Source organism: Artemia sp. Qi Xiang Cuo, chromosome 17, assembly GCF_049724085.1.
Source record: "Artemia sp. Qi Xiang Cuo chromosome 17, ASM4972408v1, whole genome shotgun sequence".
In the NCBI taxonomy this organism is placed as follows: Eukaryota; Metazoa; Arthropoda; class Branchiopoda; order Anostraca; family Artemiidae; genus Artemia; species Artemia sp. Qi Xiang Cuo.
This window is the reverse complement of record NC_142810.1, coordinates 41,784,951-41,810,179: the sequence shown is the minus strand read 5'-3', so window position 1 is coordinate 41,810,179 and position 25,229 is coordinate 41,784,951. Positions and strand designations below refer to the sequence as shown.

Below are 25,229 nucleotides of genomic sequence, written 5' to 3'. Positions count from 1 at the left end.
AGCTGTTTTGAAGTTTCTACGACAATGCCTTCTATAAAAACTTATATGCCCCCAGGGCATAACTTAAAACCCTTGCCCTGAGGGTTGTGGGGGAGTGTCCTCCTCAAAAGTAATTTTTCTCTCAGAAAATCAACAACGCGGAACATAATGGCTATCTCAAAATTTTGATTGGCTGTGTTGTGGGGAATGCTGGGCGTGGGGGGGCTAGTTGCCCTCCAATCACTTTTGACTATTAAAAAGGGCATTAGCCACTCTAATTTCCAGTTGAATGAGACCTTTTCGAAGTTTGTACGACAACCTCTTCGATACGAAGTGCCCTGCTCTAAAGGAAAAAATTAATAAATAATACATTGTGCCAACATCGTTCTTATTTGCCCCCAAGGCATAACTTAAAACCCTTGCCCTGAGGACTATGGGGGAGTGTCCTCCTCTTTACTTAGTCCCCGTTTCTTGTTTCGTTCTCGAGTGTCCCCGTTCTTTACTTAGGCAGCGCGATCGCGCTGCCTATGATTTATGCAACAACTTTCTATGTAAACCTTATATGCCCCCAGGGCATAACTTACAACCCTTGCACTGAGGGCTCTGAGGGGGTTATCATACTAAACGACCTAATTTCCAGAACGTTCAACTACGTTGAACAAAATGGATATCTCATAATTTTGATTAGATGTGTTTGAGAAAATGGTTGACGTGTGAGGGCTGTTAGTTGCTATCCAATCAGTTTCAACTATTAAGAACGGCACTAGGCCTTTCAATTTCCAATTGAATGAGCTCTTTTGAAGTTTCTACGACAGCGCTTTCAATAAAAACTTTATATGCCCCAGGGAATAACATACAACCCTTGCACTGAGGGCTCTGAGGGGGTTGTCATCCTAAAAGACCTAATTTCCAGAACTTTCAACTACGTTGAACAAAATGGATATCTCAAAATTTTAATTTTATGTGTTTGGGAAAATGGTGGGCGTGATAGGGGAGTTAGTCGCTATCCAATCACTTTCAACTATTGAAAAAGCACTAGCCCTTTCAATTTCCAATTGAATGAGCACTTTTGAAGTTTCTACGACAACGCTTTCAATAAAAACTTTATATGCCCCCAGGGCATAACTTACAACCCTTGCCTTGAGGGCTGTGGGGGGAGGGTTTGTCATCCTTAAAGACATAATTTCCAAAACTTTCAACTACGTTGAACAAAATAGCTCTCTAAAAATTTGATTGAATACGTTTTGGGTAAAGGTGGGCGTAAGAGGGGGTTTAGTTGCCCTCAAATCACTTTCGACGATTAAAAAGGGTACTAGCCCTTTGAATTTCAAATCGAATGAGCCCTTCTTCAAGTTTCTACGACAAAGATTTCAATAAAAACCTTATATGCCCCCAGGGCATAACCTATAATTCTTGCCCTGAGGGTTGTGGGGGAGTTTCCTCCTCAAAAATATGTTTTCTATCTGGGAATCAGCTGAACAAAATGGCTATCTCAAAATTTTTATTGGATGTGTTTGGAGGAATGATGGGTTTGGGGGGGGGGGGTAGTTACCCTCTAATCACTTTCGACTATTAAAAAGGGCACTAGCCCTTTGAATTTCCAATTGAATGAGTTTTTTTGAAGTTTCTACGTCAACGCCAGTAGTGTGTATGTACGCAATATCACGATTACAAGAATATACAGTGCAGTTTCACGATTACAAGAATATACAGTGTAGTTTTGACGAGCACATTGCAAAAAGCGAGCAATCCCTCCGTATTATGGACCTATAAAGTGATCAAACATGTAATATTTGGAACTAAGGACGAGATTGTGAAATGCAACCAGACTGGTTTCGGAGGCAACACCCATTTTTTAGGACCAATCAGAGAGAGAGCGGAGGCTACTCCATATACGATAACTTCATTAGTAATTGGATTAAAATAAAAGGAGTTATTTTTATTTTAGTTCATGTTAGTAAGAGAATTGAATTCAGAGAATAGTTTATTTGAGACGATATTAGTAGAGAAAATAAGTGGAACATTTGCACTATTGGAGGTTGATGGTGGAGCAGGTAGCAGCAGCAATGATACAAGAGTACCAAACGTGGCTGTGGAAATAACACGAGGATGTAGACTAAGCCTTGAATGGGACGATATGTACGCAACATACGTGATATCATTGAGCAAATTTAAAATGGAGGAGCAATTATGCTTTGCTGCGAAACTGAACATTGTGCATATGAGTAGACTTCAGACAGCATTAGATGCACTAGTGAAATATATTGATGAAAACAAATTGAATCAGTGATTATTATTCTTGTAATTATGCTCAGTAAAACTGTTTCGAAATCAAAGATATTTTTCTTACTATAGTAGTCCAGCGTATATTTTTTAGAGTAGAAAAAAAAGAATCCTGGTTAGTCTGAAGTTGGCTGTAAGAGTTTTAGGACTCTAAAAAATGGATAGATTTGAGAAAGAGCGAATCATGGGGAATCTTGTGTTTATGGAAAAACGTTTGATTCTAGATGATGATTTTCTGGAGTTATCTCTTCAAAGGAAGACATTTTCTCAGGGAACGCTTTTCGATATAATGAAAACTTATTCTCCATCATTTGACTATTGTATGAAGTTTTTACGTTGTGGTCCATAGGCATTTACACAATTTATTGACATATTAATCACGACACAGCAAAATGATAATGTGGATTTGCTTTTAAACACGTACTAGCTTAGAAATTTAAGACTTTTTTCACGAGAAAGATGCTGTTCAAGGTTGATTTACTCCTCTCTCTCTCTCTCTATCCCACTCAATTTTATGATAGTAGCTCAGTTTCATTTTGGTGGTGAGAGTGTCAACACATCAAAAAAAAATGTTCCAAACATGTCCACTATGCATTTACACACTGGGCTGCTGGTCATTATGTGAGAATTGTTCAATGATTGATGAGTATGATGAAAAGTGCAGATTATGCAACCCGTGTAAATTGCATAGAGGATATGCTGTACAAATTAAAGGTTGTAATTCCTGTCTTTAAGGGATGTGTGAATCTCATCCTAGCGGGCACCTATGCTCGAATTACCACTATGATAAATGTAATCAGTGGGAGAATATATATCCTGGTATGACTGGAAATAATCCTAAGCGTGATTTTAGTTTATTACTTAGAAATTGGTTTTAGATGTCGTAGTGGCTTTAGATTGTTCTGAGAGGAGGAGCCAGTCAAGCGATTCGACTGTTGGAGCAAACAAAAGAATTTGGTTTCTACGGTATCGTTGTGAAGACAATGGCTACTCATCCATTTCAATAGCACGTGATGAACAACGATATTCTGTTTCGGGTTGAGGTCGGCAATTAGTTTTCGTTTTGAAGGTACCCAGTGCATACTCCCATCCTCTACTAAAGATATATTGTAGGGGCTCAGAGAGTCCCTACCCACCCGTCTATTTATGCACGGAAAAACAAAGTCTTTTACCGAGACTTGGATTTCCATGGGTATTTCACCGTCAATTTCAAAAAACCATCCCTGTGCCCCATTCTCCTCAACGCTAGCAATGTCGGGGAAATTCGAAGCACATGGATTGTTAAGCCATTTATAATTGTCACACGGCAAACAGTAGTGAGACATTGCCGATGGGTAAAGAGAATTCATATCCAAAAAAAACTGCGTCTGACTTTTCTTCGGTGTGTTGTCTGGTCCGATCAGTTTTCATGATACGGTCCCCATGAAAAACATACCCGCCCCTCATTGATCTCTCTACAAACAAATGCTGATCTAAGTCAGCGATCAGACCTATTTCTTCTTTACTGATTTTAAGTATCAAGTCCATCACCAGATGAGGAGTGGAAAAATAATACCCTAAATCCAGCCAAAATTCCCCATAGATTTTATCCGTATTTTTGCACACAATGTCCAGAAGAGTGAGAACGTCACTGGCCAAGTATAGTTTACAATAATCCCACCCATTTGCCCAATCCTTTGGGCAAATGGCCTTTGCCCAAATCCTCTTAGCAAATTCATAGTCGCTAGTGGTGCACTCACTCTCAGTAAGAGAATTGTAAAAAGCTTCAATGGGCGGTAATGACACCTCATCTAGCCTCGAGGCAGAGTTGTAATTTAGCATATGCATATATGCCCTTACACGTTAATAAATCATACATTTCATCATCGGGGAAGCGCTGTTTAAGGAGGGAGAAGCTATAAAAATTGTTGCTTTTCTGTACCTGATTCATTTTACTTATGGACTTAGGGAAGAAACTGAAAGAGTCTAAAAACGGGTTTTAATCTGGCACGTGCTATCCTTATTAACTGTTTTCCACATGAATTCTAGGAGCAGTAGCTTCTCCGATGATTTGGGTATGATATTATATGAAAAAAAAAAACCATCTATCCATGCGTTATCTACAACTCCACCCTTGGCAATACGGGCCAACGCCGGTAAAACAAACTTTAAGTCGTAATTGGAAGTGTGTATAAAAACCGGTACGAAATATTGCTGACTAACGCTTAAATTGCACGACTGATGTGCAACCCCTCTACAGTTACTCCCTCCCGATTTAATTTCCTGCCACAAATGATCATGGTCGATCACCTTCCTCCTCCCCCCATTCCCAACACCATCATCAAATTCTCCCTTGCAAACCCAACATATTTTACGATTTTTATTGGCCAATCTGTCATCTGGTGATAGGAGCATAGGATAGTTTGTGTAACGAAGTCGCGAAATTGCACCATTCGCTGTTTTTATTAGACTGACCAATTCCGAACGCATGAAGTTTTCACCGCCCAATGACTCAACTACGTCTAGCATTTGGATGGTATTACTAGAATCCCTTTGCAAATGAGTGTAAGAGACCCCTATGACTTTGTTTATTTCTACATAATTCGAATTTGACGAAGCGTGCACGTCTATGAGTCTCGCTTCCCACTTTAAATCGATCTTATTGCTCTGTAGGAGCGTGTTCTGGAAATTCTTAAAACGTAAGATCGCTATCTCCGCTTACTGTTTCCACAGCCTGGTATCCATGACGTTTACAGTGTTTCATGAGATGCTTTAACTTTAAATCAGAGCAAAATCTTGAGAGGCATGTCGGACAATAGTGACGTGCACTCTGTTTCTTACCCTCACTTAAAACCCTACTAATATCTTTAATTGGATTAAAATGTCCAATTGAATCAGGCTCTGTGGGTGGCGTGTATAGAAACCACACCCAATGCTCCACTGATTCAATTGACGGAGCCCTCGCTGGAAATAATACACCATTCTAATCGGAACCCTGACGCTCCTCAAATTCTGTTTCATACTGCAACACCGTGACACCAATCTTTAAATGTGCATTAGCCCGCTCGAAAATTTCAAGTCCTTCTATTGTCAAGAGAAATTGAGAGTTCAAACAATTAAAATTTAATATGGAAAACTTTGAACCCGCCCTATCATTAACTGCTAATGCGTCCAACTTTTTCTTGGAGGCATCCTTCAAAAGGGGTCTTTAGGTGCCAATCAAAAATGTATACTTGAAATACTGTAGCCTCGCATCGAAACAAATTCGTTGTATCCCCCTATAACCCTCTAAATCTGAATGATATTTTAAAACTATAGAACCCTGTCCCTCCCCACCACCTCTTAAAATAAAATCCATTTAAATCTACAAATATTAACGTTTAAACTATCAATAAATAAAACCACCGACCCGCTACCCCCTCCTTATAATTATCCAGTTTAGTTTGAATGCTATTAACCCAAACTAAAAAAAAAACCTTATAATTTGATAAATGCGGGCGCATTGCTAACATCTCTATATGCAAGTATTTCGAAAATATCTCGCTCGCATTTTCATTTAAGAAAAATATTTTTAGTGCTATTGATGCTTTTAAACTGATCCTTCCCCCCACACCCCCATCTGTTGTTCAAGAAGGGCTCGAATCTTGTTTACATATAAATGGGTAATGTCTAGGGGATGTGTTAATATATCCCCTGGCACCAAAGAGTTAAAGGGGTCACCGAATTAGGCGCTGTAGACTTTTGTAAGGTGCAAGGCAGAGTTAGAAAAAAAAATCTGGAACTGGGAATACTTGTGGGGATATTACTACTACTAGTATCATTACTATTACTACTACTCATTACTACTACTAGTATCATTAACCAGAATGGTGGGGGTGGCATAGAATCGTCAATAGCACCACCCCCAGTCTGTTCAATTTTATTAGTTGGACGTGGCGTGAAATCGCCCACTAGTATCATTACTATTACTACTACTCATTACTACTACTAGTATCATTAACCAGAATGGTGGGGGTGGCATAGAATCGTCAATAGCTCCAACCCCAGTCTGCTCAATTTTATTGGATGGACGTGGCGTGAAATCGCCCAGGTTACTTAGTATGCCTTCCTGGGTTTTTGGGAATAGCTGATCAAACCAGCCTGTATTGTCTTGTGACGGAATTTCTTTATGAGGACCCAGTTTAGATGCACTAGTACTACTACCATCACCTAAATGCTCTTTCATAAATCTATCTGTCCATTCCGGGTCCTCCACCATGTCTATGTCACAAGTTAGGTCATCTAGGCTGGCCATGTCCCCAAAATAATCATTTAGAAAACCCCTATACCACTCCATATTACTAGAGTATCCTCATCCCTAAACTCCACTGGCGTTGCAATGATTGGCTCAGTTCCGCTAAAAATAGATGCTTCGTGACTTGATGATGGTGGTGCTAATTCATTAATCTATAGAAAAAAGGGTTTATTTTCCATGTGAAATATCCATTATTTTATAGAGTTAAAAGACTATGTCAGTTTTTCTCCCCCCCGCTCAAAACTTAATTCCCCTCCCAGTATTATATTGGCTAGAACCAGATTCTTTTTCATACAAATCTAAGCCTTCGTGGATAATTCATTAGTAACAAAAGTGGCAGAACCCTCTATTCAACTCAATAATTGTCTTAATACCCCATTAAAAAAAACTGACTCTTTTCCTACAAATCTAGCCATCCATAAAAATAGCGACCAGACTAAAAGCTGATTCCTTTTCCTACAAATCTACCCCCTTCATAGATAATTCATTAGTATCGAGAGTGTTTGGCTAATAGCAATAAAATAAAGTACATTATAAAAGTATTTGTCAAGGAGCTGCCATTAGTTCAGTAAGAAGCGCTAACCTATGTCTCATGAACAATTTCAATACACTTCTACTCACATGTTTACCAGCTACTAAATAAGTACCATTTTTCACCCCCTCAAAACTTAATTTCCCTCCCAGTATTATATTGGCTATAACCAGACTCTTTTTCATACAAATCTAAGCCTTCGTGAATAATTCATTAGTAACGAAAGTGGCAGAACCCTCCATTCAACTCAATAATTGTCTTAATACCCCATTAAAAAAAAACAACCTGACTTTTTCCTACAAATCTAGCCGTCCATAAAAATAGCGATCAGACGAGAAGCAGATTACTTTTTCTACAAATCTACCTCCTTCATAGATAATTGATTAATATCGAGAATGTTTGGATAATAGCAATAAAATAAAGTACATTATAAAAATATTTGTCAAGGAGCTGCCATTAGTTCAGTAAGAAGCCCTAACCTATTTCTAATGAACAATTTCAATACACTTCTACTCACATGTTTACTAGGTACTAAATAAGTACCATTTTTCGCCCCCTCAAAACTTAATTTCCCCGCTAGCATTATATTGGCTAGAACCAGACTCTTTCATACAAATCTAAGCCTTCGTGGATAATTCATTAGTAAAAAAAGTGGCAGAACCCTCAATTCCACTCAATAATTGTCTTTATATCACATTTTAAAAAAATAACCTGAATCCTTTTCCAACAATTCTAACCGTCCATAAAAATAGTGATCAGACGACAAGTAGATTCTTTTTCCTACAAATCTACCCCCTTCATACATAATTCATTAGTATCGAGTGTTTGGCTAATAGCAATAAAATAAAGTGCATTATAAAAATATTTGTCAAGGAGCTGCCATTAGTTCAGTAAGAAGCGCTAACCTATGTCTCATGAACAATTTCAATACACTTCTACTCACATGTTTACCAGCTACTAAATAAGTACCATTTTTCACCCCCTAAAAACCTAAGTTCCCTCCAAGTATTATATTGGCTATAACCAGACTCTTTTTCATACAAATCTAAGCCTTTGTGGATAATTCATTAGTAACGAAAGTGGCAGAACCCTCCATTCAACTCAATAATTGTCTTAATACCCCATTAAAAAAAGAACCTGATACTTTTTCCTACAAATCTAGCCATTCATAAAAATAGCGACCAGACTAAAAGCTGATTACTTTTCCTAAAAATCTACCCCTTTCATAAATAATTCAGTAGTATCGAGAGTGTTTGGCTAATAGCAATAAAATAAAGTATATTATAAAAATATTTGTCAAGGAGCTGCCATTAGTTCAGTAAGAAGCCCTAACCTATTTCTAATGAACCATTTCAATACACTTCTACTCACATGTTTACTAGGTACTAAATAAGTACCATTTTTCACCCCCTCAAAACGTAATTTCCCCGCTAGCATTATATTGGCTATAACCAGATTCTTTTTCATACAAATCTAAGCCTTCGTGGAGAATTCATTAGTAACAAAAGTGGCATAAACCTCAATTCAACTCAATAATTGTCTTAATACCCCATTAAAAAAAAGAACCTGACTCTTTTTCCTACAAATCTAGCCATCCATAAAAATAACAATCAGGCTAGAAGCAAATTTCATTCCCTACAAATCTACCTCCTTCATAGGTTATTCACTAGTATGGAGAATATTTAGCTAATAGCAATAAAATAAAGTAAACTATAAAAATATTTGTAAAGGAGCTACCGTAAGTTTAGTAAGAAGCACTAAGCTATTTCTCCTGAAGCATTTCATTATAGTTCCACTCTCGTGTTTACCAGCTTCTAAATAAGTACCAAAAGTCATGTAGCAAAGTTAATGTTTTTTCCCCCATCCACCCATCCGTTTCTTCAAGATCCCTACTCCTTTTTCCTATGCTAAATTGTGACCGCATTATAAAGTTGAAAACTGTCCGATAAATGAGTATTACCTTGGAAATTACAGGTAGGTCGGTTTTTACCGGTTCGGGGTGTGAAGCAGACCACACTATCCCTCATGGAATTCATGGTTCTGATTATGTCCGTGTCAGTGCTAACTTGGCCGACATTCAACCTCGAGCGCTTTTGACTTGGTTTTTGAATATCAGCGTCCTGGAAATAAAAATCAATTTCAGTTTTTCACTAGGTAACTTGTAGCCTTATAGGCTTAAATCACAATCTACTTAAACGCATAGAAGAAAGAACGATAGTCCTAGGTGGAGCCTAAGCCAAATATATTTTAAATACAATGCATAAAGAAAAGAAATGAAAAACAAACTTGATTATTTAGTTCGTCTATTATTTATTCAGAACAGTAATGGGGATCACCCTTCGCCACAACTCCTCTTTTTTTTTCTTCAATAATTACTCTCTTGAGTAAACACACACGTGCACAGACAAGTTGCAGATTATAAATTATTAGCCGAGTAAACGGTGATCGTCTCATTAAGTTTGCCTAATTAAGACTGCAAATGAAATATGAACAAAATTTCACGAGAAGCGACTAAGTAACCTTTTTAGTCAAAATATCTAAACAGTTTTTATAGGGAATGCGAATTTTATCGTAGATATGTAATTATGATTGTTTATTTCGTCTATTATTTATTCAGAATAGTAATTCGGGGCGCTGCCCCTTCAATTCCAAAAGAAGACAATTACAGATATTTTTCAATTATATATTGCACGGAAGATAATTGCTATCTGTTGAGTTAAAATAGAAATATGCAGTTGCGAACGCTATTTTAGCCAGATACCTTTATACCTGGACATCTGCTATGAAACTAGCGAAAAATATGCGATCCCCTGTCAATTCGAAAACTATTACAGATAGTTAAAAGGCAGCTATAACGAAAAACCTTTGGTCACTGCTTAAAGTAAAAGCCAGATTTAAATATCGTTAAATGCTAATTATAATCACCAAATTATACCAAATCCGAAAGACATATTGGCAGATACCTATAGGAAAAAAAGGATCACGTTTTTTATGATAATTCAAGAATAATTTATATTTACTTACCATCCTGATTCTTTTAATGTCCCCCATTAGAAAAACGAATGAATTTGATTGTAAAAGGATCAATACAACTTGTATCATACAACTGATCCAGAAAGACCAAAATTTGTTCTATATTTATAGCAAGAAAAACACGAATATAAGGCCTCCAGTTGAAAACCAGTATTTCTAGAAAGTGACCATCTTTTTAATGTGTAATATAAGGAAGTTTCATCTTGAATATTGAACCAGAAAAAAAAAACATGTTATGTTGATAGATGAACAAACTTGGTAAAGCATGTATTGTCTAAACCATTCTGATTGCATTACAGAATCTCATCCATGGTTCCAAATATAACGTGTTTGATCGCTTTATCCATAATACAGAGGGATTGATCACTTTTGGCAATGTGCTCGTCAAACTACACTGTATATTCTTGTAATCGTGAAACTGCACTATATATTCTTGTAATCGTGATATTGCGTACATACACACTACTAACGCCTTCTTTAAAAACCTTATATGCCCCCAGGGCATAACTTAAAACCTTTGTCCTGAGGGCTGTGGGGGAGTGTCCTCCTCAAAAACATATTTTCTATCTGGAAATAAAATACGCTGAACAAAATTGCTGTGTAAAAATTTTGATTGGATGTGTTTGGGGAAATAATGGGCATGGGGGGGGGGCTAGTTGCCGTCCAATCATTTTCGACTATTAAAAAGGGCACTAGCTCTTTGAATTTCCAATCGAATGAGCATTTTTCGAAGTTTCTACGACAACGCCTTCTATAAAGACCTTAGATGCCCCCAGGGCATTACTTAATACCCTTGCCCTGAGGGTTGTGGGGGAGTGTCCTCCTCAAAAACATATTTTCTATCTGGAAATCAACTACGCTGAACAAAATGGCTGTCTCAAAATTTTGATTGGATGTGTTTGGGGGAACGATACAAATGTTTTTACTTTTATAACTTTAATAAATCAAATAATATTAACATTTCGATTACTAAATTTCAGTATATGTATATTAAACTGACAATGCACATTCATTTGTATTTTTTCAGTGACGTGCGAATTTTGTTCTGGCCTTGGGAGGGCATAAGGGTTTTGCGCCCAACTTATGTTAATTTCTGCTTGTTTTGAGTTTGACTCGGTTAATTATTGTAATATCTGTTCGTTTTGGGTTTCATTTATTTATCGATGCTGATTTGTGGTAGTTTCACGCTTGGTAGATTATTTGATTTTATTTTTGTTCATTTTTTGTTTAATAGAATTTTTTACTTTTCTTTGAAAAACTTATTTTGTGGAAAAAGTTTTTTTTAATTAATTTCTGTTCGTTTTATATTGACATAGTCTTTTCAGGGGAAAAGAAAATAATACTTTAAATCTTTTCGTTTTTTAGACTTTATAGTTTGGCCTGCTATTTGTATGCTGGAGAAGAATTTTTAGCAATTTTTAACAACATACACCCTTTTAAAAATCTGGACACAGATAGTACTGTTTAATTTAGTTTCGTACCTCCTCTAGTTGACCTGAAATGAAAAACTTGATACCATTTGCAATAAAATCTGTATACTTTATTTGATAGCTTGGATACACTTACGCCATTTTGATTTGGTTAAATTTTAAGAGCAGAAGTAGCCCCGGAAGTTTGAACATAATATCCTCAGTCTTTCTTGGGATACTGCTGAGATGCCTTATTGGGAATTAGCATTATCACAGTGCATTTTGATTAAATCTTAAGGCAACATTTAGTTTTTAAAGATAATGGGCAAATGGGACTATTAAAAAGGGTACTAGCCCTTTGATTTTCAAATCGAATGAGCCCTTTCTCAAGTTTCTACGACAAAGATTTCAATAAAAACCTTATATGCCCCCAGGGCATAACTTATAATCCTTGCTCTGAGGGTTGTGGGGGAGTGTCCTCCTCAAAAGCATGTTTTCTATCTGGAAATCAACTACGCTGAACAAAATGGCTATCTAAAAATTTTTATTGAGATAGCCTTTTTCTTCTTCAATAATTACTCTCTTGAGTAAACACACACGTGCACATACAAGTAGCATATTATAAATTACTAGTCGAGTAAACGATGATCGTCTAATTAAGTTTGCCTAATTAAGACTGCAAATGAAATATGAACAAAATTTCACGAGAAGCGACTAAGTAACCTTTTTAGTCAAAATATCTAAACAGTTTTTATAGAGCATGCGAATTCTATTGTAGATATGAAATTATGATTGTTTATTTCGTCTAGTGTTTATTCGAAATAGTAATGGGGGGCGTTGCCCCTTCAATTCCACAATACCCAATCCCAAAAAAAGACAATTACAGATCTTTTTCAATTATATATGACACTGAAGATAATTGCTATCTGTTGAGTTAAAATAGAAATATGCAGTTGCGAACGCTATTTTAGCCAGATACCTTTATACCTGGACATCTGCTATGAAACTAGCGAAAAATATGCGATCCCCTGTCAATTCGAAAACTATTACAGATAGTTAAAAGGCAGCTATAACGAAAAACCTTTGGTCACTGCTTAAAGTAAAAGCCAGATTTAAATATCGTTAAATGCTAATTATAATCACCAAATTATACCAAATCCGAAAGACATATTGGCAGATATCTATAGGAAAAAAAGGATCATGTTTTTATGGCAGGCGAAAGGCGAATAGTGTTTGTTTTCTTTTTTAATAAATGTATATCTCATATCTCATCTCATATGATAATTCAATAATAATGTACATTTATTTGCCGTCATGTTTGTTTTGTTGTTTTTCATTAGAAAAACGAATAAATGTAATTGTAATAGGCTTAATAAAAGTTTTATTAATCAACTCATACAGAAAGGCAAATTTGCTCTATATTAATAGCAAAAAAACACGAATATAAGCCCTCCAGCTGAAAACCAGTATTTCTAGAATGAGACCATCCTTTGAATGTGTAATATAAGGAACTTTAATTTTGAATATTGAACCATGCAAAAAAAGAATTATGGTGATAGATGAACGAACTTGGTAAAGCATGTATTGTCTAAACCATTCTGATTGCATTACACAGTCTCATCCATGGTTCCAAATATAACGTGTTTGATCGCTTTATCCATAATATAGAGGGATTGGTCGCTTTTTGCAATGTGCTCGTCAAACTACACTGTATATTCTTGTAATCGTGAAACTGCACTATATATTCTTGTAATCGTGATATTGCGTACATACACACTACTAACGCCTTCTTTAAAAACCTTATATGCCCCCAGGGCATAACTTAAAACCTTTGTCCTGAGGGCTGTGGGGGAGTGTCCTCCTCAAAAACATATTTTCTATCTGGAAATAAAATACGCTGAACAAAATTGCTGTGTAAAAATTTTGATTGGATGTGTTTGGGGAAATAATGGGCATGGGGGGGGGGGGCTAGTTGCCGTCAAATCACTTTCGACTATTAAAAAGGGCACTAGCTCTTTGAATTTCCAATCGAATGAGCATTTTTCGAATTTTCTACGACAACGCCTTCTATAAAGACCTTATATGCCCCCAGGGCATAACTTAAAACCCTTGCCCTGAGGGTTATAGGGGAGTGTCCTCCTCAAAAACATACTTTCTATCTGGAAATCAACTACGCTGAACAAAATGGCTGTCTCAAAATTTTGATTGGAGGTGTTTGGGGGAATGATACAAATGTTTTTACTTTTATAACTTTAATAAATCAAATAATATTAACATTTCGATTACTAAATTTCAGTATATGTATATTAAACTGACAATGCACATTCATTTGTATTTTTTCAGTGACGTGCGAATTTTGTTCTGGCCTTGGGAGGGCATAGGGGTTTTGCGCTCAACTTATGTTAATTTCTGCTTGTTTTGGGTTTGACTCGGTTAATTATTGTAATTTCTGTTCGTTTTGGGTTTCATTTATTTATCGATGCTGATTTGTGGTAGTTTCACGCTTGGTAGATTATTTGATTTTATTTTTGCTCATTTTTTTTTAATAGAATTTTTTACTTTTCTTTGAAAAACTTATTTTGTGGAAAAAGTTTTTTTTAATTAATTTCTGTTCGTTTTATTTTGACATGGTCTTTTCAGGGAGAAAATAATACTTTAAGTGTTTTCGTTTTTAAGACTTTGTAGTTTGGCCTGCTATTTGTATGCCGGAGATAAATTTTCAGCAATTTTTAACAATATACACCCTTTTAAGAATCTGGACACAAATAGTACTGTTTAATTTAGTTTCGTACCTCCTCTAGTTGACCTGAAATGAAAAACTTGATACCATTTGCAATAAAATCTGTATACTTTATTTGATAGCTTGGATACACTTACGCCATTTTGATTTGGTTAAATTTTAAGAGCAGAAGTAGCCCCGGAAGTTTGAACATAATATCCTCAGTCTTTCTTGGGATACTGCTGAGATGCCTTATTGGGAATTAGCATTATCACAGTGCATTTTGATTAAATCTTAAGGCAACATTTAGTTTTTAAAGATAATGGGCAAATGGGACTATTAAAAAGGGTACTAGCCCTTTGATTTTCAAATCGAATGAGCTCTTTTTCAAGTTTCTACGACAAAGATTTCAATAAAAACCTTATATGCCCCTAGGGCATAAATTATAATCCTTGCCTTGAGGGTTGTGGGGGAGTGTCCTCCTCAAAAGTATGTTTTCTATCTGGAAATCAACTACGCTGAACAAAATGGCTATCTCAAATTTTTTATTGAATCTGTTTGGAGGAATGATGGGTGTGGGGGGGGGATAGTTGCCCTCCAATAACTTTTGACTATTAAAAAGAGCACTATCTCTTTGAATTTCCAACCGAATGAGGATTTTTTGAAGTTTCTACGACAACGCCTTCTATAAAAACCTTATATGCCCCCAGGGCATAACTCATAAACCTTGCCCTGAGGGTTGTGGGGAATGTCCTCCTCATAAACGTATTTTCTATGTGAAAATCAACTATGCTGAACAAAATGGCTATTTCAAAATTTTAATTGGATGTGTTTGGGGGAATGATGGGCGTGGGGGGGGGGGGGCTTGTTGCCCTCCAACAACTTTCGACTATTAAAAAGGGTACTGGCCCTTTGAATTTTTCCAATCGAATGAGCCTGTTTTGAAGTTTCTACGACAACGCCTTCTATAAAAACCTTATATGCCCCCAGGGCATAACTTAAAACCCTTGCCCCGAGGGTTGTGGGGGAGTGTCCTCCTCAAAAACACATTTTCTCTCTGGAAATCAACTACGCTGAACAAAATGGCTATCTCAAAATTTTGATTGGATGAGTTTGGGGGAATGATTGGCGTGAAGGGGGGGGGGCTAGTTGCCCTCCAATCACTTTTGACTGTTAAAAAAGGCACTAGAACTCTCGATTTCTAATCGAATGAGCCCCTTTCGAAGAGTCTACGACGACCCCTTCTATATGAAGTGCCCTGTTTTAAAGAAAAAAAAAAAAAAAATTTACATTGTGTCAACATTGATCTTATATGCCCTCAGGGCATAACTTAAAACTCTTGGCCCGAGGGTTGTGGGGGAGTCTCCTCCGCAAAAAGATATTTTCTATCTGGAAATCAACTACGCTGAAAAAAATGGCCATCTCAAACTTTTGATTGGATGTGTTGGGGGGAAGGAGGGGCGTGGGGGGGGGCTAGTTGCCCTCCAATCACTTTCGACTATTAAAAAGGGCACTAGCCACTCCAATTTCCAATCGAATGGGCCCTTTTCGAATTTTCTAAGACAACTCCTTCGATACGAAGTGTCCGGGTGTGGAGAAAAAACCAAAAACACATAGTGCCCACATCGTTCTTTACTTAGGCAGCGCTAGCGCGCTGCCTATGATACGTTTCAAACTTGGCAGTTTCACCACTTCCGGAACACGGCCAAAGACTAATGAATTATTGCACGGTTTTTTTTGGGGGGGGATGCAAGTAATGAATTGAAAGAGAGTGTATTTAGGATTATTTTTCTTGATTATGAATTTTAAAAGGGTAAGAATCATGGCCACTGTAAGAAAACATTCTAAAGCTTTATCTGCAATATTAATTTGATTTATTTAATAAATTTTGGTCCATTTTATCTATTTAAATCTATTTTATTTAATAAAATCAAGATCAACATTTAGATTAATAATACAACAAAAACAGTATGTAAGAATGACCTAATACGAGGCAAAAAAGGAAAAAAAAATCTACTAATCTTTTATAAGTCAAACAAGATCACTAAGCCACGTGTGACTTGAATATGTTATTCGTGTTATTTCTAAGAAATCTGTATTATCATAATTATTAATTATAGAAGAACTCAGATTACTAGGAAACTTACCTAGGTATCCAGGTGGTTATAAAAAAGAATTCAGATCCGTATTAAAAGCCCAAGAAAGAGGAGAATAATTCTTAAAATGATTAAATGATATTTTCTGAAATGAACATAGCACAAAGACTAATATATTTCTTTTTCTTTTTAGGGGATTTGGAAAGCAAGGCTATCAATGTCAAAGTAAGTTTGTTTGCTTTTTTTTTATGTATTATTTTTTCCTTACCATTAGTTACATTGGCTGAGCTTATAAGCAAGCATTAGTCGCTTTTTTCGTCAAAATACACGAAGAGGAACTTTGTTTTTTGAAAACAAATGATATAATTTGCCATGGCAGGCACGCCAGTAGTGCCACATATATGCTGCTATTCTTTTCATTGTAAACCTTTCTACTACTCCTTTCTGGTGATGTTTGGGTTTAAATTGATAGTCATCTAATATTGGTATGCGTGTACTAAGTCGACCGAGGAACCAGCTCGCAGGTAATGAGAAACCTGTGGGAAGGGTAATTCAGCGTGGTACTCGAACTGGTGAAGTGGCGGACATTTGTCGACCGAGGAACCAGCTCGTAGGTTATAAGGAGAGACATGGGGGAAGTGTATTTCAGCCTGGTGCTGGGACTGGTGAAGGGGCGGATGACGGTCGACTGAGGAACCAGCTCGCAGGTTACAAGGAGGAATCTGGGGGACGTGTAGTTCAGGGGATCCTGGATCAGGAAGGCCTGAACTTGGCGCGGAATGGGGTAGGCGGTGGATCACCGAGGCCTAGTAACCCTGCAGGTAGCGCTCCTAGTGAGAGTATGATGAATTTGCAGAGAGAGATCTGCAATTTTGGGTTACAGCGATTTTCTTTTATTTCTTTTAATTTTTGATATTTTTTTGTTATTGGATAGGAGGAATTGAAAATGAAACAGGGTTCCCTACAGATCTATAATTGTCATGCCAAGCGTCGTAGTGGATTCTGTAATAAAGTTATTGCATGAATAGTTACTTGTGGGTGAATATATGTCAGATGTAAAGACAGTAAATTATTTGAATATTCGTTTTTTGATAAAATATATTTAGAATGACAAAAGCTTTACGAGAATTATAATGTGTGTATGTGTAGGATTTCTTTTTTTTTTGTCAAATAATAAAACCAACCTAAGGTCAAAATTAAGATACAAAGTACCCCTTTTCGTATCTTTTCATTGGATTCAGCCGGTCCAATGGGAATTGCGTTTAGTCGGCCAACAGGGAAAAAAATTACATATTTTGGTTGGTTTATCAAGCCTAGTCTTAATATAGAAGAGAGAGACGAGAGAGAGAGGAAATTTATAAGATCTAAGGACATGTGATGAACCAGTTATGATTAAATTTGAATTAGAACAGAAAAGGTAGTTCCGAAATCAGGAAGCCAAAAGCTAAATATTGTAGAGCCTGCCTAGTATGCTTAGGGAGGGAAGCAAGTCAATTAAGTTAAGAGGTTTTCTTACAAAGAGTATTAATAAATAAAATTTTCTTTCAAATTTTCTTCGGTTTGCAGTCAGTTTAAATCTCCGTTGTTTTATTTTAAGGGAAAATGCAAAAGGTTGATTTTAAGATTGGTTTAAAGTTTTTTAAATGAAATTTTGAAAAATGAAAGAATTGAATTGGAAAATTAGTGAGGAAAATGCCTTGATTTGATCATCGAAACATTTGAAAAATCCTCATTTTTTTATTTTTTATAAGAATGGTTTTGTTCACATATATAATCATTTCCAAGGTTCTTAGAAACACATTCTACTATATTAAAATTGTCTGAGTTCTACTTTCTGGTATTAAAAACCTAGTTTTTGATCATTGGTCATTGATTGATAGCCTTGATTTGATCGTCGAAACATTTGAAAAATCCTCATTTTTTATTTTTTATAAGAATGGTTTTGTTCACATATATAATCATTTCCAAGGCTCTTAGAAACACATTCTACTATATTAAAATTGTCCGAATTCTACTTTCTGCTATTAAAAACTTAGTTATTCTGAATCCCATTTCCAAAGGACAGAGCATCATAAATTTTACAAACCCGTGTCCCGCTTAGGCTTCTTGAATCCAATATAAATTTCAAAGATAAAATTGACCCACATTGCATTAAAATTAGGTTTCATGTTTCCTTTTCTAAGACTAACATTTAAAAGTTTACGTCATAGTTCCATCCATAGCTTAAACATTTCTGTTAAACTTCAGTTAGAGGGTTCTTGCAGATAGTGTTTTTTTGTAAATGACCAAAAAAAAAAATCATTTTAGAGGGACATACTCTGCTGAAAGAAATTGTTCCTGACACATTGACTCCGTACGGTATGCAGGACGACGGGCATTGTGAGTGTGCGTCAAGAGCGTAATTATTAAACATTGTAGGTGAAAGGTAGCTCCATGTTTGCAAACTTTAGTTTTTACTGTAAAAATTTTTTGCACGGATGAAGTGGGGAGAATTTGTGTCCGAGTAGTTTGAACTAAACTTTCAAGTACAGTGACACAACAGTCGCGCAGTGAAACAGCCAGGGTTGCTACCCTAGTGACTTATCGCTATTTTAGCGTTTTTTTTATATTGTCTAAAAAAAATCACTAAATCAGCGTATAAAACGCTAGATTATTGAAGAAAATCACTAGATCAATAAAAAAATACTAAAATCTAGTGATTTTTTCACCGGGTGGCAACCCTGGAAAAAGCAATAGAGCGATTCATATCTGTTTGTTGCGGTAATGTAGCCTATTAGCTAATCGAACACCTTGCGAATATCGGTTCCTGCCAATATACTATGGTGTCGCAACCATTCAATGCTATGATGGAACCCAAACAGATCTGGAGTCGACAAAAATTTTTGCTTTAGCCAATTTCATCTATATAAATCAGTTCTATCAGTTGGCCTAAAGTGTTGGGGACAGCTATTTGGCAGAATGATCTGCGCTGACTGACAAATCTGCCTTTCTTTAAATGGGTGTCCCTGCAAGGATTCCTCTACAATGGGATCCTTTAAATGGAAAGTCGAAGGTACCACTCCCATGAGTGAATATCATGTGCATTAAAAGCTGCTAAAGTCTTCGAAGCTGGAATCCACCATACTTAACATGTATTATATAGCCTCGGTATTTATATCGATCTACTTGAAAGTGTCCCTTAGCGGTGGGGCACGTGTATATACGATCTCTTTTCGTTTGAATTTATGTCATAATCTCTGAAAATAGATACTTGACCTTCTCTATTTCAAAAAGTTTGTTTGTGAGAAGAAGAAATCTTCGTTCTTTGAAATAAGATGCTAGCTCTCACAGAAAGATGCTCCTATGATTTTCGACGAGAAAAGTGTCGTATAACATCCAATTTTGTCCTTGCTATAGTAAGGTAGCATAGGCAAACATTAATGCACCTTTGAAACCAAGGCTAAGAGGATGTCGGAAACTTGTTCTATTGTATTGTTAAAAAAAATTATTTGAGTTCGGGTGATTCTTGCTTTTAACACTATTATTAAAATATGAAAAAAAAACAACCTTAAAAGTATTAGTTGTGTTCTGGTGGTAATTGTGTGTTGGAGACACTCATTGTACTCTACCAACTCAATATTTTGTTTTGAATCTACTGAATTAGTATTTCGGCCTATTATATCACCTTGAGGCACGTACCCAATAAGGGCTAGGGGGTTTTTTGGATCCGGGCCCTTCCGAAACTTCAAGGTTTTCACGTCCCATAATTTTTTGGTCATATTTTCTGCAATAAATTGTGAACCCTGTTTTTCATATAATTCATCTATTTTTATGTATTTGTCAAATTTTTATCCACACCCTGAAATAAATTTATGATTCTATCTTGCTTTTCCATGAAAAACTAAATGACAATGGGATTTTTCATGACTTCTTTGAAATAAGAACTAAAAGTTGTGTGTTTATCTTTCTTGTGTTTATTCTCATGTTACAATTGAGCCATCTTCAGAACACATAAGATGGCCCTGAATAAGGGACTCTACCAACCGTTTTTCTGATAAGTCTTTTATTCAGCTGGCTACCCTTTAATTTTTCAGGACATCGCAGAAAAATTATATGAACGTAGAGTCACGCCTTTAAGTCGTAGTTTCCATTTTTACACTTATGAGATAACGCAAAAAAATAGTTTTCTGAGCTGTCCTCAAATGTGGGATCAGCAGGGTAATGTAGGTCAGGAGGACACAGCTTTTGATATTCATGGCCTCGCTGATTTTCCATTGGAAAACATCTTAGGAAAAGGTTTTCGGTAATTATGTCAGAAACACAGAAACGTAAGATGTGACTTTTAGACGTGACACTGATGATAGTATACCTTACACGAACCTCTATTAAAATAGATTCCCAATAAAACACTACATCTTACTATACGTTACTTACTTAACTCCCACCCGGCCGGGTGGCCGATCCGGGGCTTCTCCTCTAATGGCATCATAACAATATTTTTGATATGCCTCCCTGTTTGTTGCAGTCCTCAACAGTACTGGGGTAGGGTAGTCAGAAAAGTTTTCCGACCAGCGCTTGAAAAACCCTACATCAATGACTAATTCCCGAAAGTTGAGGGGTGGGGCAAAATGTGTTTTTCAATATCAGGACAGGGGGGCAAATTTGTAATTTTTTCAATATCGGTGTGGGTATGTTGTCTGTGGGCATGTTGTCATCATTGTCTCCTCTTCTTTTGTTGGTAAGAGATGACAATAAAAAGTTATAGAAGAAAGGAAAGAAAAGAGCACACCTACCAGATCAAAAGTAAAGAAAAAATATCAACTGGTGCAACAGTCTGAACGTGTATTGACCGTCCAAGAGCAGAATTAAGAAGTGGATGAAGTACTTTGAGAAGCATGGGTGGGTTGGAGATACTATGTAAGCTAGTAATGCAGTCTAATCCACTCAGCAAACTTACAGCTGAGCTTGTTGGGAGGTTGAGATTAGTGTTAGGCGATATTTGATATCGATATTGATATATCGATATATTGAACCAGATATCGAATATCGAAACGTTTTATTGAAATCGATATTTTTTAGGGGTCTCTAACCCCCTATTTCCCGCGGAAAATCCACCACATGAAAATTCTGCAAATTTTCAGCATACATCTTCGAGATTCTTTGCAGGTTTGAATTCTTTCATCTATAATTGATTTTATTTATCCTTATCTTGCATCTTACCCTGGCATCTTTTCGCAAGAATTCACTTCCGTCTCCCGAGTCAGATACGTGTGAATTATTACCAACTGACAATGAAAAGTTCACAACAAATGATGTTATAATGAAAAGTTCGGATTTTGAATGTTATCAAAGCTAAACTAGCCAATCAGGCAGAGTGAATTATCTCAGTCTAAAAGGTTCACCTTATTAAAATTGCCGCTGAGTCGGGGATCAAGGAAAATGTTGTTGCTGTAGTAACTGATAATGGAGCAAATGTAGTTCGGGCCGTAAAGTATGCTGCGTTCCAAGTAGGTACATGATGGACACATGTTTCGTGCTTCGCACATACTCTAAGTTTGATTGTGGGGATGCTATTAATGATACTGCTGAATTGTTGCCTCTTGTCCTAAAGGCTAGAAATATTGTCAGCTTTTTCAGACGTAATGTTGTAGCTACCGACAAGTTGCGCCAGGTTCAAATCTTTATTGACAATTATTGCACCAAAAAACTAAAACCTGATGTGACCACTAGACGGAATTCGCTTTTCACTATGTTGCGTAGTCTCCAAGATTTGAAAGAGTCGGTAACAAGTTTGCTTGCGCTTCTCGGTAAAAAGGAACTCATACTCACTGATAGTGAGTGGGGTGTTATTTCAAACGTGATTGTGGTGTTTACACCCTTTGAAGAACCAACTATTGAGCTCTCTTCTGAAAGCTTTCTCTCCATCTCGAAAGTCCTGCCTTTGTCTAAGATTTTGAGAACCCAACCTTGTTCAGGTAGATTTTGGTGGATTCTCAGATGTGGTTGATGTGCTTCGAAAGGCTTTGCTGAATAAAATGCATTGTAGGTTTATAAACCTTGGTCAAGTCACACCCGTCGCAATTACCACACATCTTGATCCGCGTTTCATGAAAATGTATATTTCACCTGACGATCTTCTACAAGTTGAGAGCAAAACTGCAAACAAGATAGATTTGGCCTTGTTGGCTGCTAAATCTCGATCAGAAGATACAAGTACCATCGCAGTCCCTGCGATGCAGTCCCTGCGATGCAGTCATATCAGAATCAAGCCAGTTTGTGGGGTTCACACGATGAAGTCCTTGTATTCAATGCAGGACATGCTTCGACAGCAGCCGAATATATCATGGCTTTGCAAACTTTTGATAGGGAGCCAATAGTTTCAAGAGAAACATATCCACTCAGGTGGTGGAAGTCTCGTACTATTAGGTCCCAAAACACAAATATTTCAACTAGCCTCCCCCCCAAGGCCCCTTTTTCCCCAAATACATCTGATAAAAATTTTGAAATAATAATTTCAGCGGGATGGACGAGTTTTCCCTGAAACTCATAAAGGCCGCAAAAACGAGTATCTTACGTGTGTTGACGCACCTCATCAACCTTTCTCTAGATCTTGGAGTCTTCCCGGAAGCGGTAAAGATTGCAAGAGTGGTTCTTCTTCATAAAGGAGGGAAAAAAGATGACCCATCGAATCGAAGACCTATATCTATTCTCCCATTTTTCTCTAAGTTATATAAGAAAGTGGTACATGCCCAGTTAAGTTATTATATTGAAAACAATAAAATTGTAATGGAAAATCAATTTGGGTTCAGAAAAGGGCTATCTACGGATATAGCAGTTCTGAAATTGGTTGATTGGATTAGTGATGCATTTGAAGCTGGTCTCATACCCGCAGCTGTGTTTTTGGACATGAAAAAAGCGTTCGATACGGTGGACCACTCAGAGCTTATTCAAGCTCTTGACTCGATTGGGGTGAAGGGTTCAAGTCTGGGGTGGTTTTCATCGTATCCACACAGTCGGTATCAGATAGTTCAGAATGGGTCATTTTATCTTCAAAAAGAAAGTAGAGTGTGGGGTCCCACAAGGGTCAATCTTGGGACCTCTACTTTTCGTTATATTCATTGATCGAGTGAAACAGCCTCTTCTTCGAGTGAAGAGCCTGGTGTCATCCTGTTTGCAGATGACACTTAGCTCTTTCTGGCAGCGCCTTCACTTGATATTTTATATAATAAAATTCATAATGCAGTTTCTGAATTTCTAACTTTTTCTCTGCAAAATATGTTAACCCTAAACTTTTCTAAAACCTTTTTCATGATATTTTCTAGACTTTCGTCTAGTGCTAGAAATGACCATATCACGGTTCAAGAAAATGTGATAAAGAGAGTGGCAACAACGAAGTATTTTGGGTTTTTAATTGATGAAAACCTGTCGTGGAAAAACCATTCAAGTGCAATAGCTGAAAAATTAAGCAGAGGCCTTGGGGTGATACGAAGAATTAAAAATCTAGTCCCAAAAAAGATCCTGAAAAGGATTAATTTTTTTATATTTTACCCATATATTAGCTACGGATGCTCTATATGGGTAAGTAATTTTGTAACATGTTTCAAAAGAGTACAAAAACTTCGGAACAGAGCTGTAAAATTATTATCTGAATTTGATGATTCTGATGAAGTTCCTGCTCATTAGCATTTTATAAAGAATAAGTTAATGAGTGTATCCCAAATTTGAGATGACCAGGTTGTGATTTTCTGGTATAAATATTTGAATGAGCTGCTCACCGCTGCTTTTGAAAATCTTTTTACTTTTAAAATAGACCGTCATGATCATCAAGCAAGAAAAGTTAATAACCTAACTCATTAGTTTAGGAGCACCACTCGGGCATCTTTTGTGATTCGCCATTATGGTCCTCATGTTTGGAATATATTGCCCGAGTGTGTGAAAAATAGGCCTAGTCTTTCGGCTTTCAAGTCACGGGCAAAAAAGTTACTTTTATCTCGTGAGTGAATTTGGTGTTTAGCCCACTCCAGGTTGTCATTCTCTTTAATGTATTTCCCCGATTTACTTTGCTTTTTTTTATCTACTTCTTGTCTTTTCCTCTTTCTCTCTTTTTTCCTTTATTCCTTCATCAGATAAGTTTATTATGTGTTGAGTATCAAGGTATGAATGTTATTTTATTTAGCTGAGAGTGATAACCTCGCTTGCCCTTTCAAGCTTATTGCCTTTCTTGGCAGGCGAAAGGCGAATAGTGTTTGTTTTCTTTTTTTAATAAATATATATCTCATCATATCTCATCATGTAAATGGCTTATGGAATAGTTACAGTGTATTAATAAAAGAGAAACAATCTGTTTTGGCCTTTTTTACATAAAGACAAATTCGGACTTATTAAATGTTAATATCATATAGTATGATTACTTCTGTTTCACTGGAAACCGACGATCCCTCTAAACTTTATGGTGAGTGGAAAAGTCTGCCTATGAGAAGGAGAAGGACCCAACGTTGCCACCCCTTGAAAAATGTTATTATATCTTGTAAAAAGCATATCCACCTTGTAAATCAAGTATAATGGGGATCAGATCTAGTAAAATCAAAACTAGTAAATTTTTGCCTAAATCTAATAATTTTTTTACCCTCTCAGCTGAAAGCATTTTGATGGGTGAACGTACCGGAGGCGGTTGACTGTTGGCTCACTCTTCCTTTGACATTTATTCCATGGTCCCAAAACATGACAAAGTTATCTCTGTAACTGCGCTGTTTATATTAGTGCGCAAAAGAATTGGAATTTAAAAAAAAAAAAGAAAAACAACGCAGAAGTCCAGTCCATGGGCTAGAAGAGGTAGAGGGGAGTATATTGCTGAATCAGTGCAGTTAGTAAGCAAACCTTAACTATAGAAAGGTTGAAATTAAACAAACAGACTGATATGGGTGGC

The 25,229-nt window shown here is 36.6% G+C and overlaps 1 protein-coding gene across 1 annotated transcript in view; it reads left to right on the top strand.

Annotated features, from left to right (window-relative positions):
- LOC148942215 (protein kinase C alpha type-like) overlaps positions 1-16,630 on the top strand; it is a 38,796-nt gene extending 22,166 nt beyond the window's left edge. Inside the window, exons 2-3 of the mRNA XM_089103252.1 lie at positions 16,518-16,549; positions 16,599-16,630. Of these exons, the coding sequence (XP_088959378.1) occupies positions 16,518-16,549; positions 16,599-16,630 (64 nt within the window). The remainder of the gene's footprint in view (positions 1-16,517; positions 16,550-16,598) is intronic.
- Positions 16,631-25,229: the final 8,599 nt, after the last annotated feature.